General features: G+C 52.0%; 1 protein-coding gene across 1 annotated transcript in view; it reads right to left on the bottom strand.

The window, feature by feature from the left end:
• Positions 1-5,517: 5,517 nt before the first annotated feature.
• Bmp1 (bone morphogenetic protein 1) overlaps positions 5,518-26,381 on the bottom strand; it is a 46,456-nt gene continuing 25,592 nt past the window's right edge. Inside the window, 12 exon segments of the mRNA XM_051160801.1 lie at positions 5,518-6,201; positions 8,601-8,851; positions 10,191-10,404; positions 10,789-10,916; positions 16,833-16,958; positions 20,861-21,041; positions 21,289-21,449; positions 22,068-22,193; positions 23,213-23,408; positions 23,546-23,691; positions 23,886-24,002; positions 26,111-26,213. Coding sequence (XP_051016758.1) covers positions 6,067-6,201; positions 8,601-8,851; positions 10,191-10,404; positions 10,789-10,916; positions 16,833-16,958; positions 20,861-21,041; positions 21,289-21,449; positions 22,068-22,193; positions 23,213-23,408; positions 23,546-23,691; positions 23,886-24,002; positions 26,111-26,213 — 1,884 coding nt within the window. The 3' untranslated portion in view covers positions 5,518-6,066.

The following is a 26,381-nucleotide window of genomic DNA, read 5'->3' on the forward strand; positions in this document are numbered from 1 at the left end:
ACCTTAAGGCCAAGGTCGCTCCAGACTTGATGTCCAGGGAGGTCTGATTTCTGGTACATACACAGCCATCTTTGCCTTGTTTCTGTGGGCCCCACATCCCCACTATGATGGACATGGTGAATATGTTTCCTGAGCCTTAAATTTCTTTTTGAAATTTCATGTATATGTCAGTATACCATGTGCATGCCTGGTACCTAGCCAATGGAAGGCACTAAAGGCTGTGAGCCACCATGTAGGTGCTGAGATTTGAACCTGGGTCCTCTGGACAAGTAGCCCATGCCCTTAACTGCTGAGCCATCTCTCCAACGGCCCCCCCCCCTTTTTTTTAAAGGTAGGGTTTATAGTCAAAGTCTAGCCTCCAACTCCCTATGTGAGATGAACTTGAACTTCTGATCCTCCTGTTTCTGCCTCCACAGTGCTGGGGTTGCAGATACGTACTGCCACGGCTGGTTTGTGTGAAGCTGGAGATTGAACACAGGGCTTTTTGGCATGCTAGACAAGCACTCTACTGAGCTACATCTCAGCCCACCCCACTCCCCACCCCCAGCCTCTTTCCTAAGGGCACTAATCCCATTCATAAGGCTCCACCCTTAAGAAGGGTAATGCCTCCTAAGTCTATCACTGTGACATAGACTTTGGGTTTGGGGCACATGTAGGGCAATCACAGTAGTGCCTCTGATGGAAGAGAGCTGTCCAAATCCTACAGTGGATGTCAGGGCTCAGAATACAGGCTCACAGCTTTACCTGTGAAAGAGACTTAGAAAGCCATGTGGTCTCACCCTGTACTTCCCAGATGTGGCACTGAGGTGTCTAGGGAGGCTTCTTTGGGACCTATGCCTAAAATCCCTGGACCCCTGATGGAGTCCTCCCTACAGGCCCAGCCTGCCATGGCTCAGACCCAGGTGCCACTGGATTTCCCTCTCCAAGAGCCCTGTGTCCCCTCCTCCCTGGCAGGGCTCCTCGGTTGCAGATCTGAGTCACCTCTGCGCCTATTATTACAGGCTTATTAAAATGGTTCTCGGCTGCAGTGGAAATGTTCCAGAACTGTCAGAGGCACCTTACCAGCACTGCCTGAGTCAGGGCCAGGTTTACATGTGTCACGGGGCATGGCTGCTTTGGGATAAAGGAAAACTGAAGGGCAGCTCACCACCGCTGAGAGCCTGGGCAGGCACTGGGTTGCTCCTTCCACAACAGCAGTTATGCTGGTCTGCATGGAGTGGTATTATTTCTACCTCACGTACGGGAAACTGAGGCACAGAGCTTAGAGGACTGCACATGTCTATGCCAATTCCGAAATGAGAATCTTCCATTCAGTGTCCCCTGTGGCTGCCCCCTTTAGAGCATGTCAGTTTACGTGTGGGACAGCTAGACACAGGCAGAGCCTATCTCCCACACAGTGGCCCTTCCCACTGCTCTTTTGACTAACCAACCATGTGCCTAGCTTCAGAATGACACCAGGGGGGGCTGTAGAGTCACAAATGTCACCGAGGTTTATTTTAAAGGAGTGGGTAGCAGTGAGCGCAAGATTGAAGGATGGAGGTGTGTGTGACTCTTCTGCCTCTGGGCACCGTGGCATCTCAGAGTCCTTAAGGGTGGGCAGAATTCTGTCTTCCCTTTGAATGCCCTTCTGGGTCTCTTGGAAAGAGAGACTGGCTTTCAGTCCTCATTTCTAGGGGACAAGTAAGCCTGCATCTTTCTCCATCTGGATGGCCATTCGAAGCACATGACCATCTCTGGCCTGGAAGTACCTGTCAGAGGACCCACTACAGGCTGTGCTGGCATTCTTTCACTCCTGGGGTCTAATCTGACCCAGGAAAAGTAGATGCATACTACATACACACCATCCATACTGGAACACACATACACATTCTCTTGATCTGGCCTTGGAGGAAGCATAGGGGGCTCAAGGATGGACTGTAACTAAAGGGCCTGAGTTTGTCTCCAGTGCTGACTGTAAAGGGAACTAAAGGCTAGGCTCGGGGTTGTTGGAGATGACTGTTCCTGCTGCATAGGCACAAAGATGTGGACCTACTCATTTCCCTCCAAGGCACGCTTGACCCCCACATTCTCCTCTGCACTGCTGTCCACCCAACTTCCCTACTTCCTCTTTCCTCCCTTGCCAGTACCTATACTTTTAGTACTTGGTGGAAAAGACTTCTGCCTGCTAAAGCAGAGGGAGCAGAAGGCCAGCCCCAAGGGCTTCAGAATTTCCTCTGCCTTCTGTTTGTGGCATCTGCCATGTTGGGAAGAGAGGCAGCCAAGGTCCCAAAGAAGGGGACAAGGAGGGACTGTACCCTGAAGTGGAGAGAGGCCTGATTTAGGAAGCTGAACTGAGGTGATTGCCCATAAGAGTGTGGCTGCAGCAGCATCTGGAAAAGATTGGAGCCAGATGTTCCAGGATGGGGGCAGGGAGGGCGTCATGCAGGAACAGCAGTTCTGGTCAGGAGGAGGCTAGGATTAGGGGGGCTCATGGCACCCTGGGGAGAACACCTGGCTGCCCTCTTCCCCCCCCCCCCCAATTCTCCAAGGCAGGCGCTACTATTTTTGCAAACTGGAGCAGCCAAACTTTTCACGGATTCCAGAATCTGCCTTGTGCGTAGGGACAATCAAGCACAGGGTGGAACTTGGGAGGTACCCAGAAAGGCCACCAGCTGGCTAGAAATATGCCTTGCTACAGGCTAAAGCATCCTCCCCGTGGCAGAAACCAGTGTACCCAGAGGTGTTTTCAGACTGGGGAGGGATAGAGAGCAGGACAGGACAGAGAAAGTTGCACCATTAAGAACCTACTCTTTACTAGACACGGTGACAGTCTGTCCTCAGAGGTCCCTTCCTTGCTTCTCCATAACCATGTCAGGTGTTCCTATCATTAGGAACATTGACAGTATGACATGACCAAGGTTAACTGAGCCATTCTGGGTCACACAGGCATTCGGTGATAGAACCAGGGTTCGGAAATGTGTTGTTGGTGTTGAAGCTTGGGACCTTCCTGCTTCTGAGAAAAGGAGGGAGGAAATGATAGTGAGGGGCAGAGTTGGGCGCCCAACTTTTCTAATTTGGCAGTCGAGGCAACAGTGGGCTCTGAGTTCCTCAGAAAAACTCCCAGGGCTTTCCACGGCCTGGGCTGCATCCTGGCGGCTTTAGAACCTCGGTGCTGGGGTTTCTTGACCATCTCTGACTGTGTCAGGAGGGGAACTGAAGGCAGGTGGCAGGTTTAGAGATCAGCCAGCCAGAGGTGAATTGCCTGGTCAGTGTCACAGAAGTTACTGTCCCTGGGTTGTGCTGGCTGGCCTCTCTGCCAAGGGTTGAGATGTGCTTCCTGACTCTGGGACCAAAGGTGAGGTGAAACTTATCCTTGGCTTTTCCATCTTCAGGCCCTAGGGACACTCAGGGAGACATGAAGGAGTCTCTGGGCCTTCTCGGCCATGGCGTCACATGGCCTGCTCTGGAGTTGTTCTAGTGTGGATTGCTAGTAGTTTAGGGTTGAGGGTGGGATGGTTGTGGGGAGCACCATGATTTACTTAACTCCTTTTTTTTCTTTCTTACAGACAGGGTGTGTGTGTGTGTGTGTGTGTGTGTGTGTGTGTGTGTGTAGCCCTAGCTGTACTAGAACTTGCTCTGTAGACCAGGCTGACCTACCTCTGCCTCCCGAGTGTTGGGATTAAAGGTGTGTGCCACCATTGCCCAGAGATTTACTTAGCTCTGAAAAGAAAATGTGCATCCTGCAGTCAGCTTCGAATAGCTCCCAACACTCCTAGGAGAAGAGCCCCAGTCTAAATGCTCTACCTCCTCCTCCTCTTCTCCCACCATCTTACTTTGCATCTACTCCACACACTTGTTTGGGAGCCCATGCTGTGGCTCTAGTCCTATGCAAAAGCTCCTCCATGGTGCTCTGTGCCTTCTATTATTGGCACAGTGCTCCCTATTGGTCACTGCCTGTAACTGTGAAGCCACAGCTCTGAGTCTCTGGGATGGAAAAGGTCTGGAGGCTCACTCTGGAGTCCTCTGAGGAATACAAGACTTCTTGGGTGATGGAATCTTGGGGCACGTGCCTGGGGGAGGCTGCAGGGGTGGTATCTACCTCTAGCCATCCTATTGTTGTTGTTGTTCATGAGACCCCCTGCCCCTGCCTTCACCAGAGTGGAAGAACAGGCGCATGTGAGTGTCTGGAAACCTCTGGGTTTAAGCAAGGCTGTAATCTCCTTGGCTCCTTTGGGCCTATGCCTTGAAATCTGGGACTGCATTCCTTTGGATTTCACAAGAAGCTGGAAGGCTGGCAGGAAGAACTGTGAACACTGACTCTATATTCTGTGACAAAGGAGTCAATGCTAAGTTGGTAGGTAACCAGAAGGTACGGGAGATGCCAGGAGCATCTTGAATTCAGCTCAAGGCCCTATAGGCTGCATTGAACACTCGTACCATAGCAGTAGGATTAAGGATAAGTGATAGCACCTCCGGGCATCTCCTGTGTGCATGTGGGTCTCCAATGCCTCATCTACGTTCATGTCTAGCGGGCATGGCTTCAAGCTGGCAGGGGAGCATTTGGTGTTCCGGAAGGTTCTGGGTGCATTGGTTACTTTCCACCAGTGCTTTCTGCATACAAGGCTTATGTGAGGTCCACCACACTGTGTTGCTCCCTTGGGGTGGGTCCAGATGGCCCTGGGAGAGTGCATACAGCTGCCACAGGGAAGAGCTTAGGATTGATGGGAGCCTCTCAGGAAGCCCTGCCTCAGGGCAAGCCACTGGCTTGCTCCAGCATCAGGGTCTAGCTAGGATGGAGAGAAAAGCCCGGTCCTGCTTCTTTGCCCTGTAAGATGCAGGCAAAAATCCTAGGAAGAGCCTCCTCAGAAAGGAGGGGCCAGGGTTCTCTTCTGGCTTCTCGAGGCTCCAGTCTGGGCCTCACTGTTGGCAACAGCAGGAAGGAGGAGACTGGACAAGACAGCAGCCTTTGTTGCCTGGGGAGAGCTAACCCCCTCCCTCCCCAAGCTGGAATGTTTACCCAGTGACTGCTGAGCCACCCTGGCTTCCCTCTCCAAAAAGAGTAAAGGATAGCTGATGTGGGCACTGTGCATCTACAGGTCAGGGACGGACCTGTCTTAGCTGATGTAGGTCTTCCACTTCTAGTGGACTTGCCTGCTAGACACTCTCACACTCCCTTTCTCCCCTCCCCAGACTAAGAGACAGATGGACAAACATACCCTAAGCCTCTTTTAAATGCCTCTTCCCTCCCCCAGACAGCCTCTTTATAGAATGTTCTACTCTGGTTGTGTGGGAGGGCTATAAGCTGTGTGTGTGTGTGTGTGTGTGTGTGTGTGTGTGTGTGTGTGTGTGTGTGTGTGTCCATCCACCCTAGTGCAAAATCACACCCTTAGGACTCCTGGAATTTTGAGAGGGAAGGGCAGCCAGCAAAACCAGGTGTATTGGCTTCATACTGGCTTTAGACGCCTGGAAAGCTGGCCCATCTGGAAGAAACCACCATGCCCCCACATCACAGACAGCATCTGGCACAGGATATTGGCTGTAACACTTTCTGTTTATTGGCTGGGGTGCCCTGGTATGGCTGACAAGCCAGTGGGCCCAAGAGAAGCCCTGTCTTATTTATTCACTCCCCCCTCTTCAACTCCCCCACCATGGCTCCGAGGGGATACCTAGAAAACATGGAAGTGGGAGGGGGACAAAATAAAACCAAATTGAGGCTGGAGAAGGGACAGGAAATGTACGTTACAATGAAGATTAGGGCCACCGGCTATACACAATACAGTGTGTAGAGACGGCAGGGAAGGTGGCAGGGTCCTGTCCCAGGCAGGGCCCCAAGGAGAAATGGTCACTTCAAGTGTCTTGGTGAAAGCTCTGGTTCCCTGGTCCCTCTGACAGGAGGCTGTGGGGAACCGCCTTATAAGGAGTCCAATTCCCCTACCTCACTCTGACACCTGACCCACTGGCCCTGTGGGTCTTGGTGCCAGGGGGGTGAGGGACATTGTGTCCCCATCTGCCTGTCACCACCATTGTCCAGTCTGGGTGACTGAGGGAGGCAGGACTCCAGTTCCCGCTACCGTGCAGGGGCAGCTGTCACTTCCTGCTGTGGAGCGTGTCCTGGAACTTGGTGCTTGTGTAGCGCAGGTGGAACCCTTTCTTGGAGATGGTGTCATCAGAGTGGAACTTCACCAGGACGGAATCTCCGGCTGAGTACACTTCCTCAGGAGGCTGCCAGGGAGAAGAGTGCCCATGAGGAGCTGGGACGGGGCTGGGGTGGCTGTCTTCATTCCCTGAGGTCCTCAGTGTCCCAAGATTCCCCATGAAGCTGGGTGGGATGTGCCTGTAGCCCCGGCACTCAAGAAGCAGAGCCAGAAGGAGAGCATTCTGGGCTCTCTAGTGAGAATGAGACCAGCTTGGGATGGAGATACATACATATATATATCCATACCCATCCATATACATGGATATATATATATATATAATGTGTGTGTGTTTTTTTTTAAGAAAGAAGAAAGATGAATGTAGGGGTTGAGGGATGGCTCAGCAGTTAAGTCCACTTCTGCTCTCTACAGGACTTGAATTCAGTCCCCATAATGGGTAGCTCACAACCAGTTATAGCTCCAGTTTCAATGCATCTGATGCCCTTGTCTAGTTTCTTCTGGTTCTTCACAAGCCAAACCCCCTACCTCCTCACACACCCATAATTAAATATAAAATATTTTTTAAAAAAATGACGCAGAGTTTCATGCGACCAGGAATTTAAGGTGAAATCTGAGAGAGGGCAGCTTGTTTGAAGGCCAGAATCAGAGCTGGGCAGGTGTAGTGGCCTTTAATCTCAGCACTTGGGAGGCAGAGGCAGGCAGATCTCTCTGAGTTTAAGGTTAGACTGGTCTGCATAATGAGTTTGAGTCCAGCCAGGTTTTCACAGTGACACCCTGACTCTAAACAAAACGAACTCACCAGCCTAAGCTCAGAGTCAGCCATTGCTTTATTTTACATTTGTTTACTTATTTACTCTCTGTGTCTGTCTGTCTGTCTGTCTCTCTCCCTTTCTCTGTGTGTGTGTGTGTGTGTGTGTAGAGTTTCAGAGGACAGCCTTGGGTGTCATTCCTCAGGTGCCATTCATTATTTATTAATTAATTAGTGAGACAAGATTCCACTGGCCTCGAGCTTGCCAAGTAGTGTTTGGCCAGTGAGCCCCAGGGGTCTGCCTGCCCGTCTCCCTGCTGCTGGGATTACAAGTACATGCCACTCAGAGAGGAGGGAACAGCACGTCTCCGTCTACCAGGCTAGGCAGGGAGCCCAGCTGTGGGGTCCACACTTCTCCACCTATTTCCACTCCTGCCCCGGTTCCAGTTCTAGACCCAACTTTTGCTCTGCCTCCAGACCCTGAAGAGCTCTCAAGCCAGAGGGCAGGGGCTGAAGACGATAGACAATGTCCCTCTGAGGTGACTTTATGCCCTTGTCCTCCAATCGTAGAAGGAATCATTCCCATTGAAGACATTTCCAATAACTGGGCCAAGAAGAAACCCTGCCTGGGTTCCTCTCTCACATGCCCTCTGCTGGCCCCAGCCTGGGGATGTCCCTGGAAGAGCCTCCCCTGGAGACATGTCATCTGTGGTGCAACTAAAAGGAAGGGGCTATGCAGGGAGGGAGCACTGACATGACAGCCAGGGATGCCAGAGAAGCTGGGAGGCAGGCCGGGGGCTGTACGTTGCCTCTTCCCACACTGCCTGCTCCACCTTGGCCCAGCCCCTGCTGCTCATGCTAGCCTGAAGTTCGGCCTCTAAGGAGAGGTTAGGCCAATGCTAGGCCTGGCATGGGGAAGGATGACAGGATGAAGACAGAGAGAGGGGAAAGGGGGATGAGGGAAAGGGAGGAACGGGGGAACGGAAGGGAGGAAGGGAGAGAGAGAGACAGACAGAGAGAGAGACAGAGACAGAGACACAGAGACAGAGACAGAGAGAAACAAATGTATCCATGGGCTGGGCCTGGCCTTTCTTACAAGCCAGCCAAAGTGATTGCACCCATAGCTTCGGCAGGTGCTCTCTAGAAAGAGTTGGAAGCCGCCCCTAGGGCCTACTTGGAAAGCAGCAGCAAAGGCTTTAGGACACAGGGGCCTCTCAACAGGGGAAAGACAGGAAGGGATAATAAAGTTGTTTGTAGTCCAACTATTCTGGTGAGTGTGACAGCTCAGGGCTCCTGGCCCTGACCTTTGTCCCCACCCCCTATCAACCAGTTCAACCCCAGAAGCGGTGGTGATGGTGGGGTCAAGGGTTGAATGGTTCAGAGAGAACTATATCACCTTCACTTCCAGACGTATGCAGTTGTTCAGCAAGCCAGGCCAAACTGGTCCCAAGGGGGCCTAAGTCTGGATGGCACCCTGGACCAGAGGTTGTGGAAACTTTAATGCTGCCTGGAAAGGACCCTGGTTTCCTGGGTAAGGATGGTCCAGGGTGTGATGGCCTCTGTGAGTGCCCCGGGTTTACCTTATTTAGCTTTTGCCGAGGGCCAGGCAAGTCCTTATGCTCAATCTAGTATTCTAAGCCTTCGGGGATGCTCTGGGTCTGGGGAGTAGGGTGAGGGTTGGAAGGCAATGTGAGGTATGAGGTCAGAAGGGTGCTCACCCCAGAGCCACAGTAGCGCCCCAGTCTAGGAGCTGTGCTGTCATAGCCATCAAAGAGTTCCATGTAGTCATAGCCACAGTCAGTCTCCTCCTCCACCTCGAAGGTCTGAAATACCAACTCCACACCATAGCCTTCCTCAGCCACAATGACCCACTCGCAGTCCACACCTCCTGGGTAGTTGTTATCACCAAATTGGGCGTGCGAATAAAGGTCTTTGGTCTTCACATCTGCCCGCACTTGGCCCCCACACTCTGCAGGGGAAGACATGACAAGAGAGAGCACCGCTGATGAAGACACCGTATTTACAGTCCTGGGCAGTACCACCCAGAACCACAGAGACAAATTCCGGGCATAGAGGCCCGGATCTGGCCCAGCCCCAAGCTATGCCACCTTGGGATAGGGACCTAAGGAGGAGACTGGGGATACTCAAGGGTGAGACCCTGAGTAAAGGGTAGCATGGAGCAGCAGTGTTGGGAAAGGTAAGTTTTATCTGAGAAGGAGCTGTTCCTCTGCTCCAGCTGAGGGCTGTCATGGGAGAGCACAGCCCAGCACCGGCAGACTTTAAACTTGAGAAAAAAGCAATACATTTGGGTTTTGTGTGTGAACTGATGTTGGCTCACAAACAAACAAACAAACATCAACCAAACAAGAACAACAAATAAACCCCGCTACTCCACTGTGGGTCAAACACTGAAGATTTGCAAGCAAGATGGAATTCTAACTTCCGGTTGGCAAACTTGTGGAGGGCAAGGCAAATTGGCTCACAAAAGCACAGACCTAGCAACCAGCCTCCTCTGCACGCCCCTGGCCTTCCTCCTATACCCCAGGCTTAGTTTCCATGGAAGAGGTGAGGAAGGGAGGCAAAGAGAAGAAGGGTGGGGAGGCTGTGGACCTACCAGATGGGGATGCCCAGGACCCACCTCCAGGAGACAAATAGATGAAATTCAATACTGCTATCCTTGGCCTGCCTTCTGGCTTCCCAGGACTGGTCCCCAGCTCCCCTCTGCTCTCCTCACCCATCCCCTGCTCTAGTCAGACTTGCTGTCCACTCGAGTATACTGTTGGAGCTTTGCTTCCACCACCTGGAATGGCTCCAACAACTCCCCCAAGTCAGTTTTTTCCCCCTTTTCTTTCCGCTCTATTTTGTCTTTCGCTGTAATCATCAATGCCTGGCTTATCTCTCTGCAGGACTATGAGTTCCTCAGGCAGGTACGGTAAGAGCTGGTTCACTGCCACCAGGTCAAATAAACAAATGCAGAGCGAGCTCCTTGTGGGCTGAGATCTCCCGCTAGGCTCGCTTTCTGACTGTTACTTAGAATGAATCAAACATTCCGAGGTTCCTTAACCATGCCTTCCTCCAATGGCTGTCACTAAGCCCTGTTTCTTAACCTCCACGATCTCTGTGATTTCTTCTTCATCCCTTGGTGTTCACTCCGAGTACCTGGTCCTCAGAACACAGTATTGGCTCTGGGGCTACTAGGCTCTGTTCTATGGACCTTCAAACTCAAGGTCAGGGTTGGCAACCAGGGTTAGCGCTGTACCTGGAGCAAACCTCAGTGTAAGCTCGGTCTAGCCTAAGGCTGGCCTCACCTGTGGAGTGGGATGCCTGGAAGCCTTTCCTCTGTACAGAGTTATCTGAGTAGAAACGCAAGAACATGCGGTTGCCTGTAGCCAGGACGGGCTCAGGCTTCTTGCTGCCACAGAATCGGCCGAGGACTGGCGCCTTGGCATCACGCCCATCGAACACCTCCAGGTGGTCATAAGTGCACTCCGGTTGAGACTCTATATCCATCTCCACGAAGGTCTGGAGAATACAAGAAAGGGGTCCCAGATTAGAGGCGTGGCTAGGGCAGCTGGGGGGGGGGGCACAGGGGTTCCCAGATCTCTACACCTTTGGATCCCAGCTGGTACACAACCATGCTAGCAATCGGGGCCGTGGGATGATGATGGTGTGGGAGGACTCAGGAGTAAGCAGTGGCAGAGGCATCCTCAAAATATATTTGGGAAGAGGGCTCCTGTTCAGGAAGACTTGTTTCCATATGGATGGGCAGGTACTGAGGCTCAGCCAGGCCACCCTGTCTACAGAAGATACCCTGGACTCACACAAGTCTTTGGAGATGGCAGAAGCAAATGGCCACATGCCCTGGAGGAGCGGGGTGTCCACACAGGGTGCCAAGTGGTATCTTACCAGCTTTACCCGATGCCCAGGGGTGCTGGAGATAGCCCATGTACACTCCTTCTTGCTGGGGTACTTGTCAGGCCAGTTGGGGCTGGTGATGGTGCCACTGGTAGATGTCACCTTGTGTTCACAGCCAGCTGTGGGATATGAGTGAAGGAAGGGGCTCACCAGGGACCTTCCACCCCAAGGCCTCCTCTCAAGAAGGAGCTCCCTCCTACCCATTCCTTTGCTCTGCCTCTTGTCGTCAGTTACAAAATGGACTGAAGATACACATCATTTCTTCTTGAGTTACCCATTCTAAGAGAAAATTTAATGACTTTCTTTCTTTCTTTCTTTCTCTCTCTTTCTTGGTTCTTCGAGACAGGGTTTCCCTCTGTAGCCTTGTCTGTCCTGGACTCGCTTTGTAGACCTGGCTGGCCTTGAACTTCGAGAGATCCACCTGCTTCTGCCTCCCTGAGTGCTGGGATTGCAGGTGTGTACTGCCACGCCCACCCAGCTCAATGAGTTGGTTTCTAATGAAGCCTTGCACAACAAATGAGGTCCACTACCCTTTTCTGACCGTCGGGCCACACCACTTCTGTCCGGCTGTCATACTCTTTCTCCGCTCTGCAACCTGGGAACCTTTGTGCACTGAGAGGCTCTGTCAGGCTCTGACTCCAGCGGCCTCCAGAGTCACCAGAGACTTTAGCACCTGACTCGACCATCTACAGACTCCACTCCTGCTACCATCACAGGTGACAGCAACAAACAAGTGCCCCTCCCCCATCCTTCTCATTATGCCCTCTCTGATTTCTGACCATCTCAGTTCTTCCGGTTCTTATCTCTCCTTACAACCTCATTCTGGATTTTCCCAGCGTGCATCACCCCTTGATTTTTGCCCCCCTCCCCCGAATGCTTAGAAGTCTCTAAATATCCACAAGGGATTTGATCAAGAATCCTGACTACCAAAATCCACAATGCTCAAGTCTCTTACATAAAATGAATATTTGCAGAGACCCCACACATACCTTCCCATATTTATTCTGCATTATACTGCATTGTTTGAGGAATAGCGATGAGAAAAAAAAAAAATCTATAGAACATTAATGCAGATGGCCCCATCATGGACCTAGCTGTATTTTCAGATAGAGGTGGCTGAATTCAGATAATGGAGCCACCACCTAGAGGTCTGTCTCCTCCGTAGCAGATCAGTTGGCTGCCCTCTGGAGCTGGAGTACACGGCTGATCACCAGAATGCTAACATACTATCTTCAGCTGGGGCTGGTAGCATATGCTGTAATTCCGGCTACAAGGGAGGTCAAGGTAGGAGGATCACAAGCCAGCTAGCTGTGGAGTGAGTTGAAGGCCAGAATGGGCAATTTAGCAAGACCTTCCCTCAAAATAAAAACTAAAAGAGAGATCTGGGAATGGACCTCAGTGGCAGAACACTTGCCTGGGATGTGTAAGGCCCTAAATTCAATCCCCAGTGCAAAGAAAATGAACAGGAGCCAGGTGTAGTGACACACGCCTTTAATTCCAGCACTCCAGAGGCAGAGGCAGTGACAGTTGGATCTCTGTGAGTTCAAGGCCAGCCTGGTCTACAAAGTGAGTCCAGGACAGCCAAGGCGACAGAGAGAGACCCTGCCTTGAAAAACAAACAGAAGCAAAGCAAATGAACAAACAAACAAGAGATGTAGAGATTGATTGTAGAGAGATGGCTCAATCAATAAAGTGCCAGCCAGGCAGGGGTGGTGCGCACCTTTAATCCCAGTACTTGGGCGGCAGAGGCAAGTGGATCTCTGTGAGTCCGAGGCCAGCCTGGTCTACAGAGTGAGTTTCAGGATAGCTAGAGCTACACATAGAAAAACTGTCCCGAAAAATAAAAAAACAAGCAAACAAACAAGTGCTCGCAACACAAACACAAATATGACTATCAGAATTCAATCCCCAGCGCCCACATAAAAGCCAGGTGTGGTATCACATACCTAACATCCCAGCACTGATAAGGCAGGGACAGGAGGATCCCTGGAGGTTGTTAGCCATCTAGTCTAGCCAAGTCACTGGGCCCCAGGCTCAGTGAAAGACCCTATCTCAAAAAATATAGTGGAGAGCGATTGAGGGAGACACCCGATGTCAACCTGCAGTTTCCGCTTGCAGCCCCGCCCCTCCCCCCAAGTTGAACACGTACACAAAGTGGAAAAAAAAGAAAGCAGAAAGTCCATTTGTGGTGTCCTACCTCACCAGGGCCCCCACATCATTAGATCTTCATTACATTTGTCCCTCACCACCTCCATCTTTCAGCAACTGTTCTAAACCTCTTATCTCAACTACCTTCGTGCCTCCCTGCCCCCCCCCCCCCCCCCCCCCGCAGCAGACCAGTCTCCCTCCTGAGTCCTGAAGAAATGAGGCCCTAAGATGTGAACGCTCCTTGCTGCTCCTTCCATCCCATCCTGGGGCCTCGTGTAATGCCTTCCTGTAAAAATGGACTGTCCTTTTGGAAGCTGGTGTACACCGCTGCCAGTAGCCAGGGTCTGCTTACACAAAGACGACTGACCCATGGCCACTCTCTCCCAGTTCTGAAGCCCATGAGCTCCAGAAGTCACCCTCCCAAGTCTCTGGAGGCCCCCCCCCACCTTGGTTCTTCCACCTGCTTTTTTCTTCCAAGCTGACCCTACCCCCACCCCAAATATCTGGCCACTGCCATATTCACTTTACCTATACCTCCCCTATCTGTAGCAACCTGACTCCCAACAAAGCGTGGCCTCCCAAACACACATTTAAAGCTGATGCTCACTGCCGCAAGGTCACGTGAAGGCTAGCCCGGACTATGGTGTGAGTCCCTTGTCCCCAAGCAAAACAAAAGGCAGTGATCACTATTCACAATCATACATTAGCAGGACCCTTAGAGACAAGGGTATGAGTTAGATCCAAAATGTTCCCTAAACACTCACGAGATAAATGCTTCGTCCCCGGGGCAGCAATATGGCTTTTGGAATGTCCCTGGATCACAAGGGATCTGATCTCATCAATGGGTTAATACACTGATCTGTTCATAATTGAACAGACTGTTGTGGGAGAAAGAGGAGTTGGGAACACTTGAAGGTAAAGCCAATTGGGGGATTTTCTCTTTCTTTCTTTCCTTCTTCCTTCCTTTCTTTCTTTTTCAAGATAGTGTTTCTCTGTGTAGCCCTGGCTGTCTTGGACTCGCTTTGTAGACCAAGCTGGCCTTGAACTCACAGAGACCCACCTACCTCTGTCTCCCCCAGTGCTGGGATTACAGGCATGCGCCACCACGCCAAGCTAAGAGCACCTTTCTAAAGATATGTTCTTGAAGGGTACATATCTTGTCCCTGGCCACTGTTGCCTGTCTGCTCCCCACCCCCTTCTGTGTCACCATAAGTTGAGCAGGTTTGCTTGTTGCTCCATCATGAGCTCTCTGCCATGATCTTGGCCTTGCCTGAGGTCCAAAGTGATGGAGGCAGGTGACTAGGGACCAAAGCCTGCATGAGCCAAGGTAAAATTCTCTTCCTTACTTTTTTTGGGTTTTTGGTTTTGTTTGTTTGTTTGTTTTGAGACAGGGTTTCTCTGTGTAGCCTTGGCTGTCCTGGACTCCCTTTGTAGACTAAGTAGGCCTCTAACTCACAGCGATCCACTGCCTCTGCCTCCCGAGTGCTGGGATTAAAGGCGTGTGCCACCGTGCCTGGCCTAAAATTCTCCTCTTTAAAGCTGTTTTCTTCAGATAGTTTTCTTGGGTGATACAAAGCTGGCTACTACAGAAAGCAGTCAGTCAGCATGTGGTGGGGTTGTCAGGGGAAAAGAGACAGGCAGACACAGGCCACACACTAGAGCCAAGGCTAACCTAACCCCTGAGCCCTCAGATCCCTGTGGTTGTCTCACATACCTGCCTCTCTGCTGCAGTGTGCAGGCTGTCCCCATCACTCACCTGTAGGTCCCGACGGCCACTCTGCCCACCCTACCTCCACAATGGCTTTCCCGATCTGCCTCCCAAGCACCCCCACATGTCTTCTCAGGCTAGGTACCATATCTCTGTGCTCATTCCCCCAAAGAAGCCTTAACAGAACTAGATCCTCGGTGGGGGCGGGGGGCAGAGATGCAGACTGATCTGCCATTGGCCAACCTCCAAGGGATCAGGAGCGTTTCTGAGCATGCCAGAAGGTGGACGGATGAGCAAGCCACTGTGCCTTTCCATCTGACTGTAGACGTAGAAAGCGGCTTAGAAAACCACTGCAAGCTAAAGGCAGTGGGTGTTCTGTGAGTCAGAGGCTCCGTACCCGGGCATCCTCGGCGGTTGGCAGAAGCGCTCATCTCTACATAGCTTCCCTGTCGGGTGCTTCGGCCCTCTTAACTCTGCTCAGAAGCTTACTTATTTATAGTTGGGCTGTTCAGCTAATGATGGTGAAGAGTCATTTATTAGGGACTATCTCAGTGTGCAGAGTATAGCAGTAAAGCTCAGTGCTCTGAGGAGCAGGGCTGTGTTTGTTTATCACATAGTGAATGAAGAAACGACCTTAGAGGGGTTAAGTGATTCACCCTAAGTCACACAAACATTCAGTGGCAGAGGCAGGCCTGTTAAGCTGCTGCGATTGCAAGTGCTCAGGACACAGGACACAGTATTAATGAGTCGGAGCAGTGTTGTATCATGTCCAAGGAGGCACTGGATGCTTCAAGTGTTGGGAGGGGAGCCGCCTTAGTAAATAGGCTGAGCATCCTTTATCCGAAGTGCTTGGGACCAGAAGTGTTTGCAGTATAGGAACGTAGGTAATGAGCTCTAAGGATGGAACTCAAGCCTCAGCTAAATTCATTCATGTTTCATATGCGCCCTATAAACATAGTCTGAAAGCACTTTTTTAAATTTGTAAAATGTGGGCCTGGAGAGACGGCTCAGTGGTTAAGAACTCACACTCCTCTGTCAGAGGATCAAAGTTCAGGTCCAAGCATCCACATCAAGTTTCCAGCCTCAGGGGAATTCAATGCCCTCTTCTGGCCTCCACTGGTAACTGCACTCCGTGCTCATGCACATGCACCCTCCCACAATTAAAAATAAAATATAATTTAAAAAATTTTGATGACGTGGACAACTCTGTGGAGTTGATTCTTGGCTTCCACCTTTATAATTCTAGAATGCAGACCGAGCTGTCTTGACAATCCCTGAAGGTATTTCCCACAATATTTTTAGTGTGCTTGTGCTTTGACTATAATCAATCACATGAGGTCAGGGGTAGAAATTCCCGACTTGTAGCGTCAAGGTGGTGTTCAAAAAGTTTCAGATTTTTTGAACATTCTGGATTTTGCACATTCAGATTAGGAGTACTTATCATTTATATTCGGGGCTCTATTGTCAGGAAAGTAGCAGCCCCACTCTGAGAGTCCCCAGGGTGCACTTGAGTTGACTGTGTTGCTTGGAGAGCTCCTCCGCTTCCCAGGAGGAGCACTCCCTGCTCTCATTTAGGAGTGTGTGTGATCTTCACTTTATACAGGAACAGTCCAGGCACAGAGTGAGTAAGCAGCAACTCAAGAGCATACAGTTAGCCAAGTGACAGATCCAGGCCAGGCCACTTAGTTTCAGAATCTGTTTGCTTAGCTGCTATCCTATCTGTTCTGTGTGTCAGAGGAGGCCATAACAAACAGAAAAGCTTGGATTCAGGAGTTTGGGGGATTTTTTTTTTCTCTTTCAAGACAAGGTTTCTCTGTGTAGCCCTAGCTGTCCTGGAACTTACTTTGTAGACCAGGCTGGCCTCGAACTCATAGTGATCTGTCTACCTCTGCCTACCGAGTGCTGGGATTAAAGGCATGTTGGATTTGGATTTTTAAAAACTGGAACTGGACCTTCAGCATCTGTGGACTCTTCTCCTGATGTGGACAAGTAGAGAGCATCTGTGCCCCTGACCTGGGTACCATAGTAAGTGAGGGTGGACCATGCACCAGATGGGAGGAGCTTGTCTTCCATCCCTTGGGATGGAGATATCCCAATGAGGATGTCTCTGGGCATTGTGAGGTGCCTGGCAAGCTCTGGCCACCCTCTCCACTTTCTTCACAGTCTACACAGGTCTTACCTTCCTTGCAGTCATGTTTGTTGTCATGAAGGACAAAGCCACTGCGACACTGACACTCGTAGCTGCCGAATGTGTTCACACAGTCTTGCTGGCAGCCACCGTTGTCCTTGGAGCACTCATCCTTGTCTGTAAGGGCACAAATAAGATCAATGGGTCTGTGTGGGCTGAGGTCTTGTCACCCCAGGGGAAGTGGGAGGCCTGGCAGGGCTTCCTCCAGTGGGAGGGAGTTGAGCAGGAGGGCTGGGCGCTGAGTGGGAGCTCAGGACGATGACGGAGTTCCAGACATGCATCAGTGGAACCAGCTGAGTGGGCCTCAGCTTTGGGCAGAAAAGGTAGAAGTGGGTGGAGGGAGGGCTAGGGTCTGGAGCTAACCAGCCTGGGGACCTCTACCATTACCTGCTTACTGGACAGACGGACAAGTGGAAAAACAGACACAGGGACAAGCAGACTGCAAGAGAAAGGAGTAGGACGCAGGGTCCCCTCTTTTACTTCACAACAGGAAATGTCACAGACACCATCAAAACGGGAGGAGGGGCAGGGAAGGTTCCCCTGTCTGCTGAAGGGGACAGGGGGAGAGGAGAGCACCAGTTCTGTCCAGCCAAAGGAGGCGGCTGGAATGGCAGAGTGGAGGCAGGGAGTGGGCGGGCTCCAAAGCTCCCAGCCCACTCCGTCCGAGGTTAGCTTCCTGAGTAATGAAGGGTCTGGGGGCCTGGCCGGCCTCATTGGGGGGTCCGGTTTCTTTTCTGCACTCGGAATTTGAGCTGGTGGGGGCGTCCCCGAGGGGGCTGCAGAGCTGGCCTCTTTTCTGAAATGAGAGAGAGAGAAGGAGAAAAGGGACCAAGGAGTGGGGGGTGGAGGGCAGGAACCAGGCAGGGAAATCAATACAAACTAGACCCCAGGTCTCCAGACAGGTGGACAGGGCAGTTGGGACAGGAGGGCAGGCAGACCCACATGCAGGACGGCCATGTCACTACGGCTAGGTTAGCAGGAGGCACAGCAACGGGGAACAAGTCTGAGCCTGTGGCAAGGAGAAGGGCTTGGAGGGATGACACGCTCTGAGGCGTACACACTGCGGAAGAGAAACTCAGAGCTGTTGGCAGAGGGGAGCAGTGGAAAAGACTTTGTAAGAGCCCTGCACAGCCTCATTCTGACAGAGTGTGTGAGACACAGACATACACACCCACAAACACAACCATAAACACAGCCCTGTGCGTGCAAGAACTGATGTACAAATGTGGAGACACAGATAAACATGTACGCATGTCCTGCATCACACACACACACACACACACACACACACACGCAGACATGTACAGTAAACCATGAAGGCTCAGACACAAAGTTATAGTCACGAACAGACAACCTACTCGCCCATCTGTGTGTGGATGCACAAACAAGACTCACATGACCTGTTCAATGTGTGTGTGTGTGTGTGTGTGTGTGTGTGTGTGTGTGTCTAAACATATGCAGATAGAAACACACAGGCAGAAGCAGACACATATTAGGGAGACAGACGAACCTGCAAACATGGAGCCATGAGGACCCAATGTGGATTCAGACACTCATCCATGCAGAGGTGCTCGTGCCCATCATATGGGCCCTTACACAGAGCTGTTCACATGCATGCGTGCACACACAACCATGCACGCATGCACACACGAACGCACACACACAGGTACACAGTTGCAGGCTTATGTGTGCCGCACTGTTGTTCTACGCCTGTGTACCTGGCTTAGAAGCAGGCACTCAGGGCAGGTGTGTGGATCCCAGTTACACCCACAATTCCAGAGATGCATAGTGAAGTGGGTAGATGGCTGCTGGCATTTCACTGACCAGGCAGGTCTGTGCTAAGTGGACATTGTTCCTAGTCTACCTTGAGGAGAGAAGCCTGAGGGCTACAGCGCTCTCCTGGAAGGCCCTGTTTCTCTCACCCATGCTGAAGTGGGTCAGACTCATCAAGAGTCCACAGAAGCATGTGACTAAGAGATAGGGTTGGCAAGCCCCTTCTCAGAAGTTTCTTCTCTGGATATCAGAGCCTGACAAAGGAAGAAGCTGCCATTGCCCTGGTCTGTGAGATGTGTCCTAGGGTGTATGTGGTATCTCTCCTAGAACTCTGTTAGGAGTTCTGGGTGGGGGGCTCAGCTCATAAAGTAAGCCACAGTTTCCCTAGCATGTTTGGAACCACAAAGCCTTCATATATTCTCCCCCCAAACCTCGTCCAGTGCCTGGAACACAGGTGAGGTAAAATAAGAACATTAAATCAATGAGTGGGTGGGTGAGGAGTGAGTGTGAGAATGTTGGCTCTGTGGATGGCTGCCCAGACATCTGGGAGGGGACTCTGGCACACCTTGAAGAGTAGACGGCCCATTCTGTGACCGGAGAACACATTGCAAGGGGAGGGGGATCAGGGCAGGGGAGGTGGCACAGACCCCAACAAGGAGATGGCACTCACCCTACAGTGCCCAAATGCCCCGAACGTGCTGGGGTCAGACCGAAGGTCTTCAGCCTCTTGCTTCTCCTTCTTGTCTTAGGGTCTCCTCGATGGGTGTCCCACAAGTCCACACAGCCCCTTCCTGGGGGCCAGAGTCACATGCCCCAGACCCCGAGGCTGAACCCTGATGCCCATCGATGAGGGTCCTCTGCGGGTTTCTTGTGCAAGGGGCAATGCATATGTATGCTCTGTATGTGTATGCAGGTGTGTGTGCACATGGTGTGGGCATGTGTACATACATATACATATACTAGTGTTGAGTATTATGTTAGAGATGAGGCGACAAGGCAGTAACTCCCGACAAACATGAGTACTGCCCCATCCTCGCCAAGACTGGACCAACAGAAGGGCAGAGACAGACAAGAGTAAGCAGGTAATGGTTTCTCCGAGAGGCCCACCCTGGCAGGTATTATATCCCCCTCGGGCCTCTGGAAAGCACCGTTTTTTTCTAGGTGGGCCTGGGGAAGGATGGACTCGGTGTGACACGGACAGGGTCTCAGCAAGCAGTGGGGCAGGAGGCCGGGGGCAATAGCTCAACGTTAAGCAGAGCAGGGCAGCTGGCAGTGCCAAGCAGGGAACCTGTGCACAGGGGCAGGTGCATGGCATCCGGGTGGGACAGGCAAGGGTGCAGGGCAGCCACATAGGGGGCTGAAGGATGCAGGATCCTGGGTAAGGAGGGGAGTAGGGAGGCAGCATGGAGGAAGTCATGGGTTTCCTGCTTCCTGCCCACCCTGTGTCCCCCACACCAGGAGAAGTCGGGTTGAAGGTCCCTAAGCCACCCTTCCACAAACCACCGGCTCCAGCTGGCCCACTAGCCTCCTGCTTTCTTCACGCCCCACCTGCAAAACGTTCCCACCCTTCACTGTTGGGTCTGGGCCCTTTTGCTCCTGGCTTTGTACTAACTAGGGGATGGGGGTGGGGTGGGGGTGGGGAGGTACAAAGACTTAAGGAATTCCTAAAGCAGGGGAGAAGTCTCCCAAGACCCCAGAGGTTGAGCTTGGGAAGGCCGGGTTTGGATCACCCAGAGAGGGACTGCAAAAAGGGCCAGATGAAGCTAAGGGATGGATCAAGCCAAGCCTTCCATTGGCTGGAGAAAGGGCCACTTTGGTACTAAAGGGCGGAAGTGACTCCTCTTTTGGGAAGGCCTGGCATGGACCCAGTGGGCCGGGTGGGGTCTGATTAGAAGTCAAGCTGCTGCCACATGAACTGCCCCCACACGGTCCAAGGCCAACACCTCTCGTCACTATCCCCGTGTCCTCAAGCAACTGAACTGCCCCCGTCCCAGTCCCGGGACCTCCCTTTTCAGGCCTTGGCTTGCAAGTCTCCTCATTTCTGCACTTAAATGCTCAGCCCCTCCCTAGTCCTGGCATAACTACGGGTTTAAGGGCTTCCCAGTGAAGAGATTCAGATGCCCAAGGGGCTAGACCGATGAAGAATAACAAGTTGGGGAAGCAGAGAGGGCTAAGGTGACCAGGGAGGGCAGGGGAGCCCCATTTTCGCGGAAGGTGGGGCTAGAGACCAGGGAACCCAGGGTTACCTGAGAAGAAGTGGGCCTTGAAGCCCTTTTTGGACACGGTATTGTCAGACTTGAACTCCACACGCATATTGTTGTACTGGGAAGTGATGACCTCTGGCTTCTCGGAGCCACAGAACTTGCCATGTAGCTTAGAGTCAGCCGTGAGTCCACTGCGCACCTCCACAAAGTCGTACTTGCACACCTGCAGGAGAGCCCCAGCTCCACCCGCTTCCTCCAGGAAGCCCCTCCCCTGACCACCCACTTCCTAGGAAGCTATCAGGGTGAGCTGCTGTGTGCACCGCAGAGCCCCAAGGCCCCCTCAAACCCTCCAAACTGCCACGCATCGGGTAACCTCCCCTCGGGTCTCCCCCAACGGTAGTAGGCAGCCACTGAGCCAAGCCCCTGTGCTCCCACACCTCCCTACCCACCTTGGCTCCAGAGGCACTTACATCATTGCCCTCAGTCTCAAAGAAGTCAAATTGCAGGGAGATACGGTACTGGGTGGGGGCCACCAACTGCCAGATGCAGTTTTTGTTGGGAGGATACTCTTTGGGCCAGCCGGGGCTGGTGATGGAGCCATTGAGCTTGGTGAGGAATCCACCGCAGGCAGCTGGAGGGACAAGGGAGTGACGTCATCTACCAGGAGTCCCCGCTCTAGGAAGGGACCTGAGGCCTAGGCTGGGCAGCAATCAGTGGAAGATGAGGGTCTTCGGGGGGGCAGGACACGGGGCAGATGGTAGGAGCCTTTGAAGGTGAGCCCAAAGTTTAAGAGCAGAGGGAACTTGTACATACGGTCATCTCTACCACCTCTTTTGGAAAATGGACCAACAATCTGCTGGGAGGGGACACAGAGGGTCATGGGACATGTTTATCAGTGGCAGTCCTGGGAGGCACCCAAAGGAGCTTTTCAAAGGCGGCAAGACCAGCCTGACCCGGGGCTGCTACCCTGAAGGGCTGTCACTAGCACAGAGGCAAACAGTGGCTTCCGAACTGTGGGTCATGAGCCTCTGGAGGGTGGTGACATCAATCACCAGGAATCAGAATAAGATCCCCTAATGGCAGCGTGTAACACACTCTGCCAGCGTTCTAGGGCCTGACACGCAGGACAGCCTTCTCATTCATGCCTGGGAATGGTACTAGAAAACGTCTCCAGCTTGTCCTGGAATGAGATCTACGGACAGGCCCAGGAAAGAAACCAAAAGCCCCGGGGACAGAGTGAGGCGCTCACCCTCGCATCGACGCTTGTCTGGGGCCAGCTCATACCCGGGGTCACAGCTGCACTTGTAGCTGCCCAGGGTGTTCAGGCACCGCTGCTCACAGCCCCCGCGGTTGGGCCTTGAACACTCATCCACCTCTATGGAAAGAAAGGGGTGTCACGAACCACAGGCTGGGCTTTGCTCCTTCTCCTACCCTGTGCTTCAGGTTCAAGGCCAGAGTCTCAGGGTTCCTGTGACTCCACCCCATTGCAGGGGGGAGTCAGCTGAATACCTCACTTGCCTGTTCAGCTCTTAACTACCCCAAGTCCCCAACTACCCCAAGTCCCCATAGCAGCTGAGAATAATATGAAACCTTCCTTCTGAACATTCAGGGTTGGGGACAACTACCATCTCCTCCGAGGGATTAGACGCCCTGAAGTCTGTCTTTTCATTTCTCCTTCATTCACTTTTTTTCTTTTATTTATTTTTTAAAGATATATTTATTTATTTATTATTATGTATACAGTGCTCTGCCTGCAGGCTAGAAGAGGGCTTCATATCATAGTATAGATGGTTGTGAGCAACCATGTGGTTGCTGGGAATTGAACTCAGTACCTTTGGAAGAGCAGTCGGTGCCCTTAACCTCTGAGCCATCTCTCCAGCGCCTAATTGTTTATTTGTTTGGTTTTTTCTTTTTTTTTTTTTTTTTTTTTTTTTTGAGACAGGGTTTCTCCATGTAGCCTCAGCTGTCTTGGACTCACTTTGTAGACCAGGCTGGCCTCGAACTCACAAAGATCTGCCTGCCTCTGCCTTCCCGAGAGCTGGGATTACAGGTGGTGAGCCACTGAGCCTGGCTCTTCATTAACTTCTTGACACCTAGTCTGGGGGCAGCTGTTGTGTCCACTGTGTAGGTGAAGAACCGAGACTTGGGTAGTGTGTCCTAGACCACACTGGTTAACAAACATCCTCCTCTGTCTTGCTCTTCCTCTCTACAGCTCTGCTTCTCACAGGGCTGACCTTTCTAGTCTTTGTCCACAGCGTTTTCATAGCATCCCTGCACTTGCATCTATCTCTCTCACGGAGTCCCACATCGAATGAACGAAGAATAAAGAGAGAAGGGACTGGGTATCCACGGCAGGAGAATGCACGGGAGAAGGGGCACGGGAGGAAGAAGCACCTTTGAAAAAGTTGACCGCGAAGCCAGCTTTGTTAATGGACCCATCGGAGACGAACTTGAGCCAGAGGCGGCTAGACGTGCTTTTGATGTCGTCAGGCTTCTCGTAACCACAGTAACGCCCAATGAGGTCGCTGCTCTCGCTGTGCCCATCACGGACTTCCAGGTAGTCATAGGCACAACTGTCGTGGCGCTCAATCTAGGTAGGAGTCAGGGGCTTTATCAGGGAAAGGAGCTCCGGTTTCCAGGGTCCCCATCCCCGGAGCCTTCGGGGAGGTGGACTGTCCTGGAGACCAACGCAGGCACCGTAGGGTGGATCACAGAGTCTGTGGCTACCTCAAAGGACTGGAACGTGAGGCCCACGTGGAAACCCTCAGACACCTGGATACGCCAGATGCAGACTTTGTTGGGCCGGTAATCGTCTGGGTAATTGGGTGACTGGATGTGGCCGTTATCCTTTTTCACGTCGCCACCACAGATGGCTTTGGGAAACACAGGGTAAGGGTGGTCAGCATGCTCTGCCCCACCTAAGTGCCCCTTCCCCGCTCTTCCAACATACCCCACTCCGCATTGCCCACCCGGCAGACCCTGCTGGAGGAGCCACAACCCGGACCCTGGAAGCAACAGGAAGGTTCTGGAATGCCCAGGGATTCCCCCCTCCCCCCTCCCTCAGTACCTTCATAGACGGCAAAGAAGCCCTTTCCAACCCAGTTGCTGCTGCTTCGGAATTCCACCCAGAGGCGGCTGTCGGTGGAGACAATGGGCTCGGGGAGTTTGCCCCCACAGAACCGGCCTGCAGACAGTAGAGGCAGATGATTCCGGAGTCCCAGGTCTCTCCACTTAAGCCCCAACTTTCCAGGAGGTCTGGGGCTCCAGTCTGCAGCCACTCTACTGCACAGATCCCTTAGACGGCCAGAAACCCCATAAGAGACAGGGCAGGACCGTATGAGACAGGGCAGGAGTTGACTGACATAGGTGTTTTACCAATTTTGGTTTTTTTTGGTTATTGGGGGAGGAGGTGTCACACACCCCCCCACCGTGTGTCTCTCTCCAAGTCTCACTATATAGCCCAGGCTAGCCTTGAACCAAAAGCTCAAGGCCTCAGCCTCCCCAATGCTAAGCTTACAGGCCCGAGAGACTGAACTAAAGCATGGCTTTGTGCATGTTTGGCAATCACTCTTACCAGATGAGCAAAACTCCAGGACCTAGCCTTGAACTTTTGTTCTCAGCCTCCAAAGTCCTGGGATTAAAGTTTTATTTACCTGCTTTCTTATTTGTTTATTTATTTTGGTTTTTTCAATACAGAGTTTCTCTGTATAGCCCTGGCTGTCTTGGAACTCATTCTGTAGACCAGGCTGGCCTCCAACTCAGAGATCTGCCTGCCTTCCTAGTGCTGGGATTAAAGGCCTGTGCCACTACCACCTGGCATTACTGACCTTTTTAAAAAAAAAAAGTATGTGGCCCACAGCTTTGATCCCAGCACTTGGGAGGCAGAGACAGTCAGATCTCTGTGAGTTCAAGGCCAGAAGGCCAGTTTGGTCTATAAAGAGAGTCCATGACAGCCAGGGTTCAGTTAAACAGAGAAACCCTGTCTCAAAAAAAAAAAAAAAAAAAAAAAGCATGTTACTATCATTGCTGATCTTTATGGGATCTCATGTAAACAAGCAATGAGAGGGAAATGGGTACAGCTTTCTCTACATGTAATGTCACAGCATGCTCTGCCAGGCATGCTACCACTGGGTCAAATTCAGGGGATGCCTTTGGAGCCCCAAAGTTCAGAATCTGGGGACAGGGCCAGAAAGCAATCCTGTTCAAGTAAAGCTCAGTAAGAATCAAAACAAGGGGTGAAGCTGGTCATCTGTAGAGTCATTCGCCGTCAAGGACTCATTGGGGATGACTTGTGTGTTCCCAATAAGACTGGGTGCTTCTCAACTGTCAGACAGAAGGCGGGTGCTGGCCTAGGAATGCCAGGTACGAGAAGGAAATTGTAATCTTGGAGACAGAACACATTGTGGAGGAAATGTAATGTCCGTCGCTTTGGGTGAGTGACACAGGTCTGCTCGAATATCAGAGGCGGAAGTGAAGAGATAAACATCTGAAAGCATCTTGCTCCTTCCACACAGACTACGGGACATCCCCTGAGGATGAGGGTAGGCAGACTTGTGTCACTTCCCATGGCGTACAGATGAAACAATGTACAGTGTCACACAACACCTCAGGCTCGATGCAGACGCCCTTTTTGCTCTAATTCTATGTTCACTGAACTGCCTCTGTGTCCAATGGTGCTTTTTGGTTTTTGTTGTTAAGATCAAGTCTTGCTATGTAGCCCAGGCTACCCTCAAACTCAGGATCCTTCTGCCTTGGCCTCCCCAAAGGGGAGGCCTTTCCACTCACTTTATATATACAGATGCACGCGCGTGTGCACACACACACACACAACCAAGCAAGCATTTTGTACAAACAGAGCCAGGCCACTGTTCCAGGCCTACAGTTATCAAGGTAAGTTAAGGGCCTGCCCTAGTAGGTTTAGAGCCAGGCCATACCATGGGCACCCAAAAGTTGGACCTTGTAGACCAAGGGAGCCCCAGTGAGGGTGCGAGGCTGCGGTGATGGAATATGAACAGCCTGCCAGGCATCTTTGTATATTCCTGTGACTCCCTAACCCGCATAGTCAAAAGCATCTTTGAAGGGTAGCCCAGAAGCCTGCACTAAGAACTGGAAGTCTGGATCACAGACAGGCTTTGCCCACTGTCACGGCACAGTGATAAAACTAGCTGGGATAAACTACACCCGAGCTTGTAGCTCTCATATCAGGGTACCACCCCACCTAGGGTATTGGGCTCTAGAGTGTTCCAACAAAGAACCTGGGGCTGAGGAGCCTGAGTGGCCAGTGCCTCTTACCTCGGAGGGGCGCCTTCCTCCAGAAGCCGTCACGCACCTCCACATAGTCATACCAGCATAGGCGGCTACGGTACAGGTCCATGGACGTGAAATTCAGAATGATCTAGGGGAAGCAACACGGGGTGGGGAGAGAAGGTTATATTGCTCCCACTCGGGACCTGACCCTGGAGCCAGGTACATGTCCAAGTGCCCGTCAAGTGGGAAAGTTAACTGCAACCAGCCGTTGCATTGTTCCCACACAGCCCTTGTCAGACTGACTGAAAGCACCTGT

The sequence above is a fragment of the Acomys russatus genome, chromosome 18 (genome assembly GCF_903995435.1).
Source record: "Acomys russatus chromosome 18, mAcoRus1.1, whole genome shotgun sequence".
Classification (NCBI taxonomy): domain Eukaryota; kingdom Metazoa; phylum Chordata; class Mammalia; order Rodentia; family Muridae; genus Acomys; species Acomys russatus.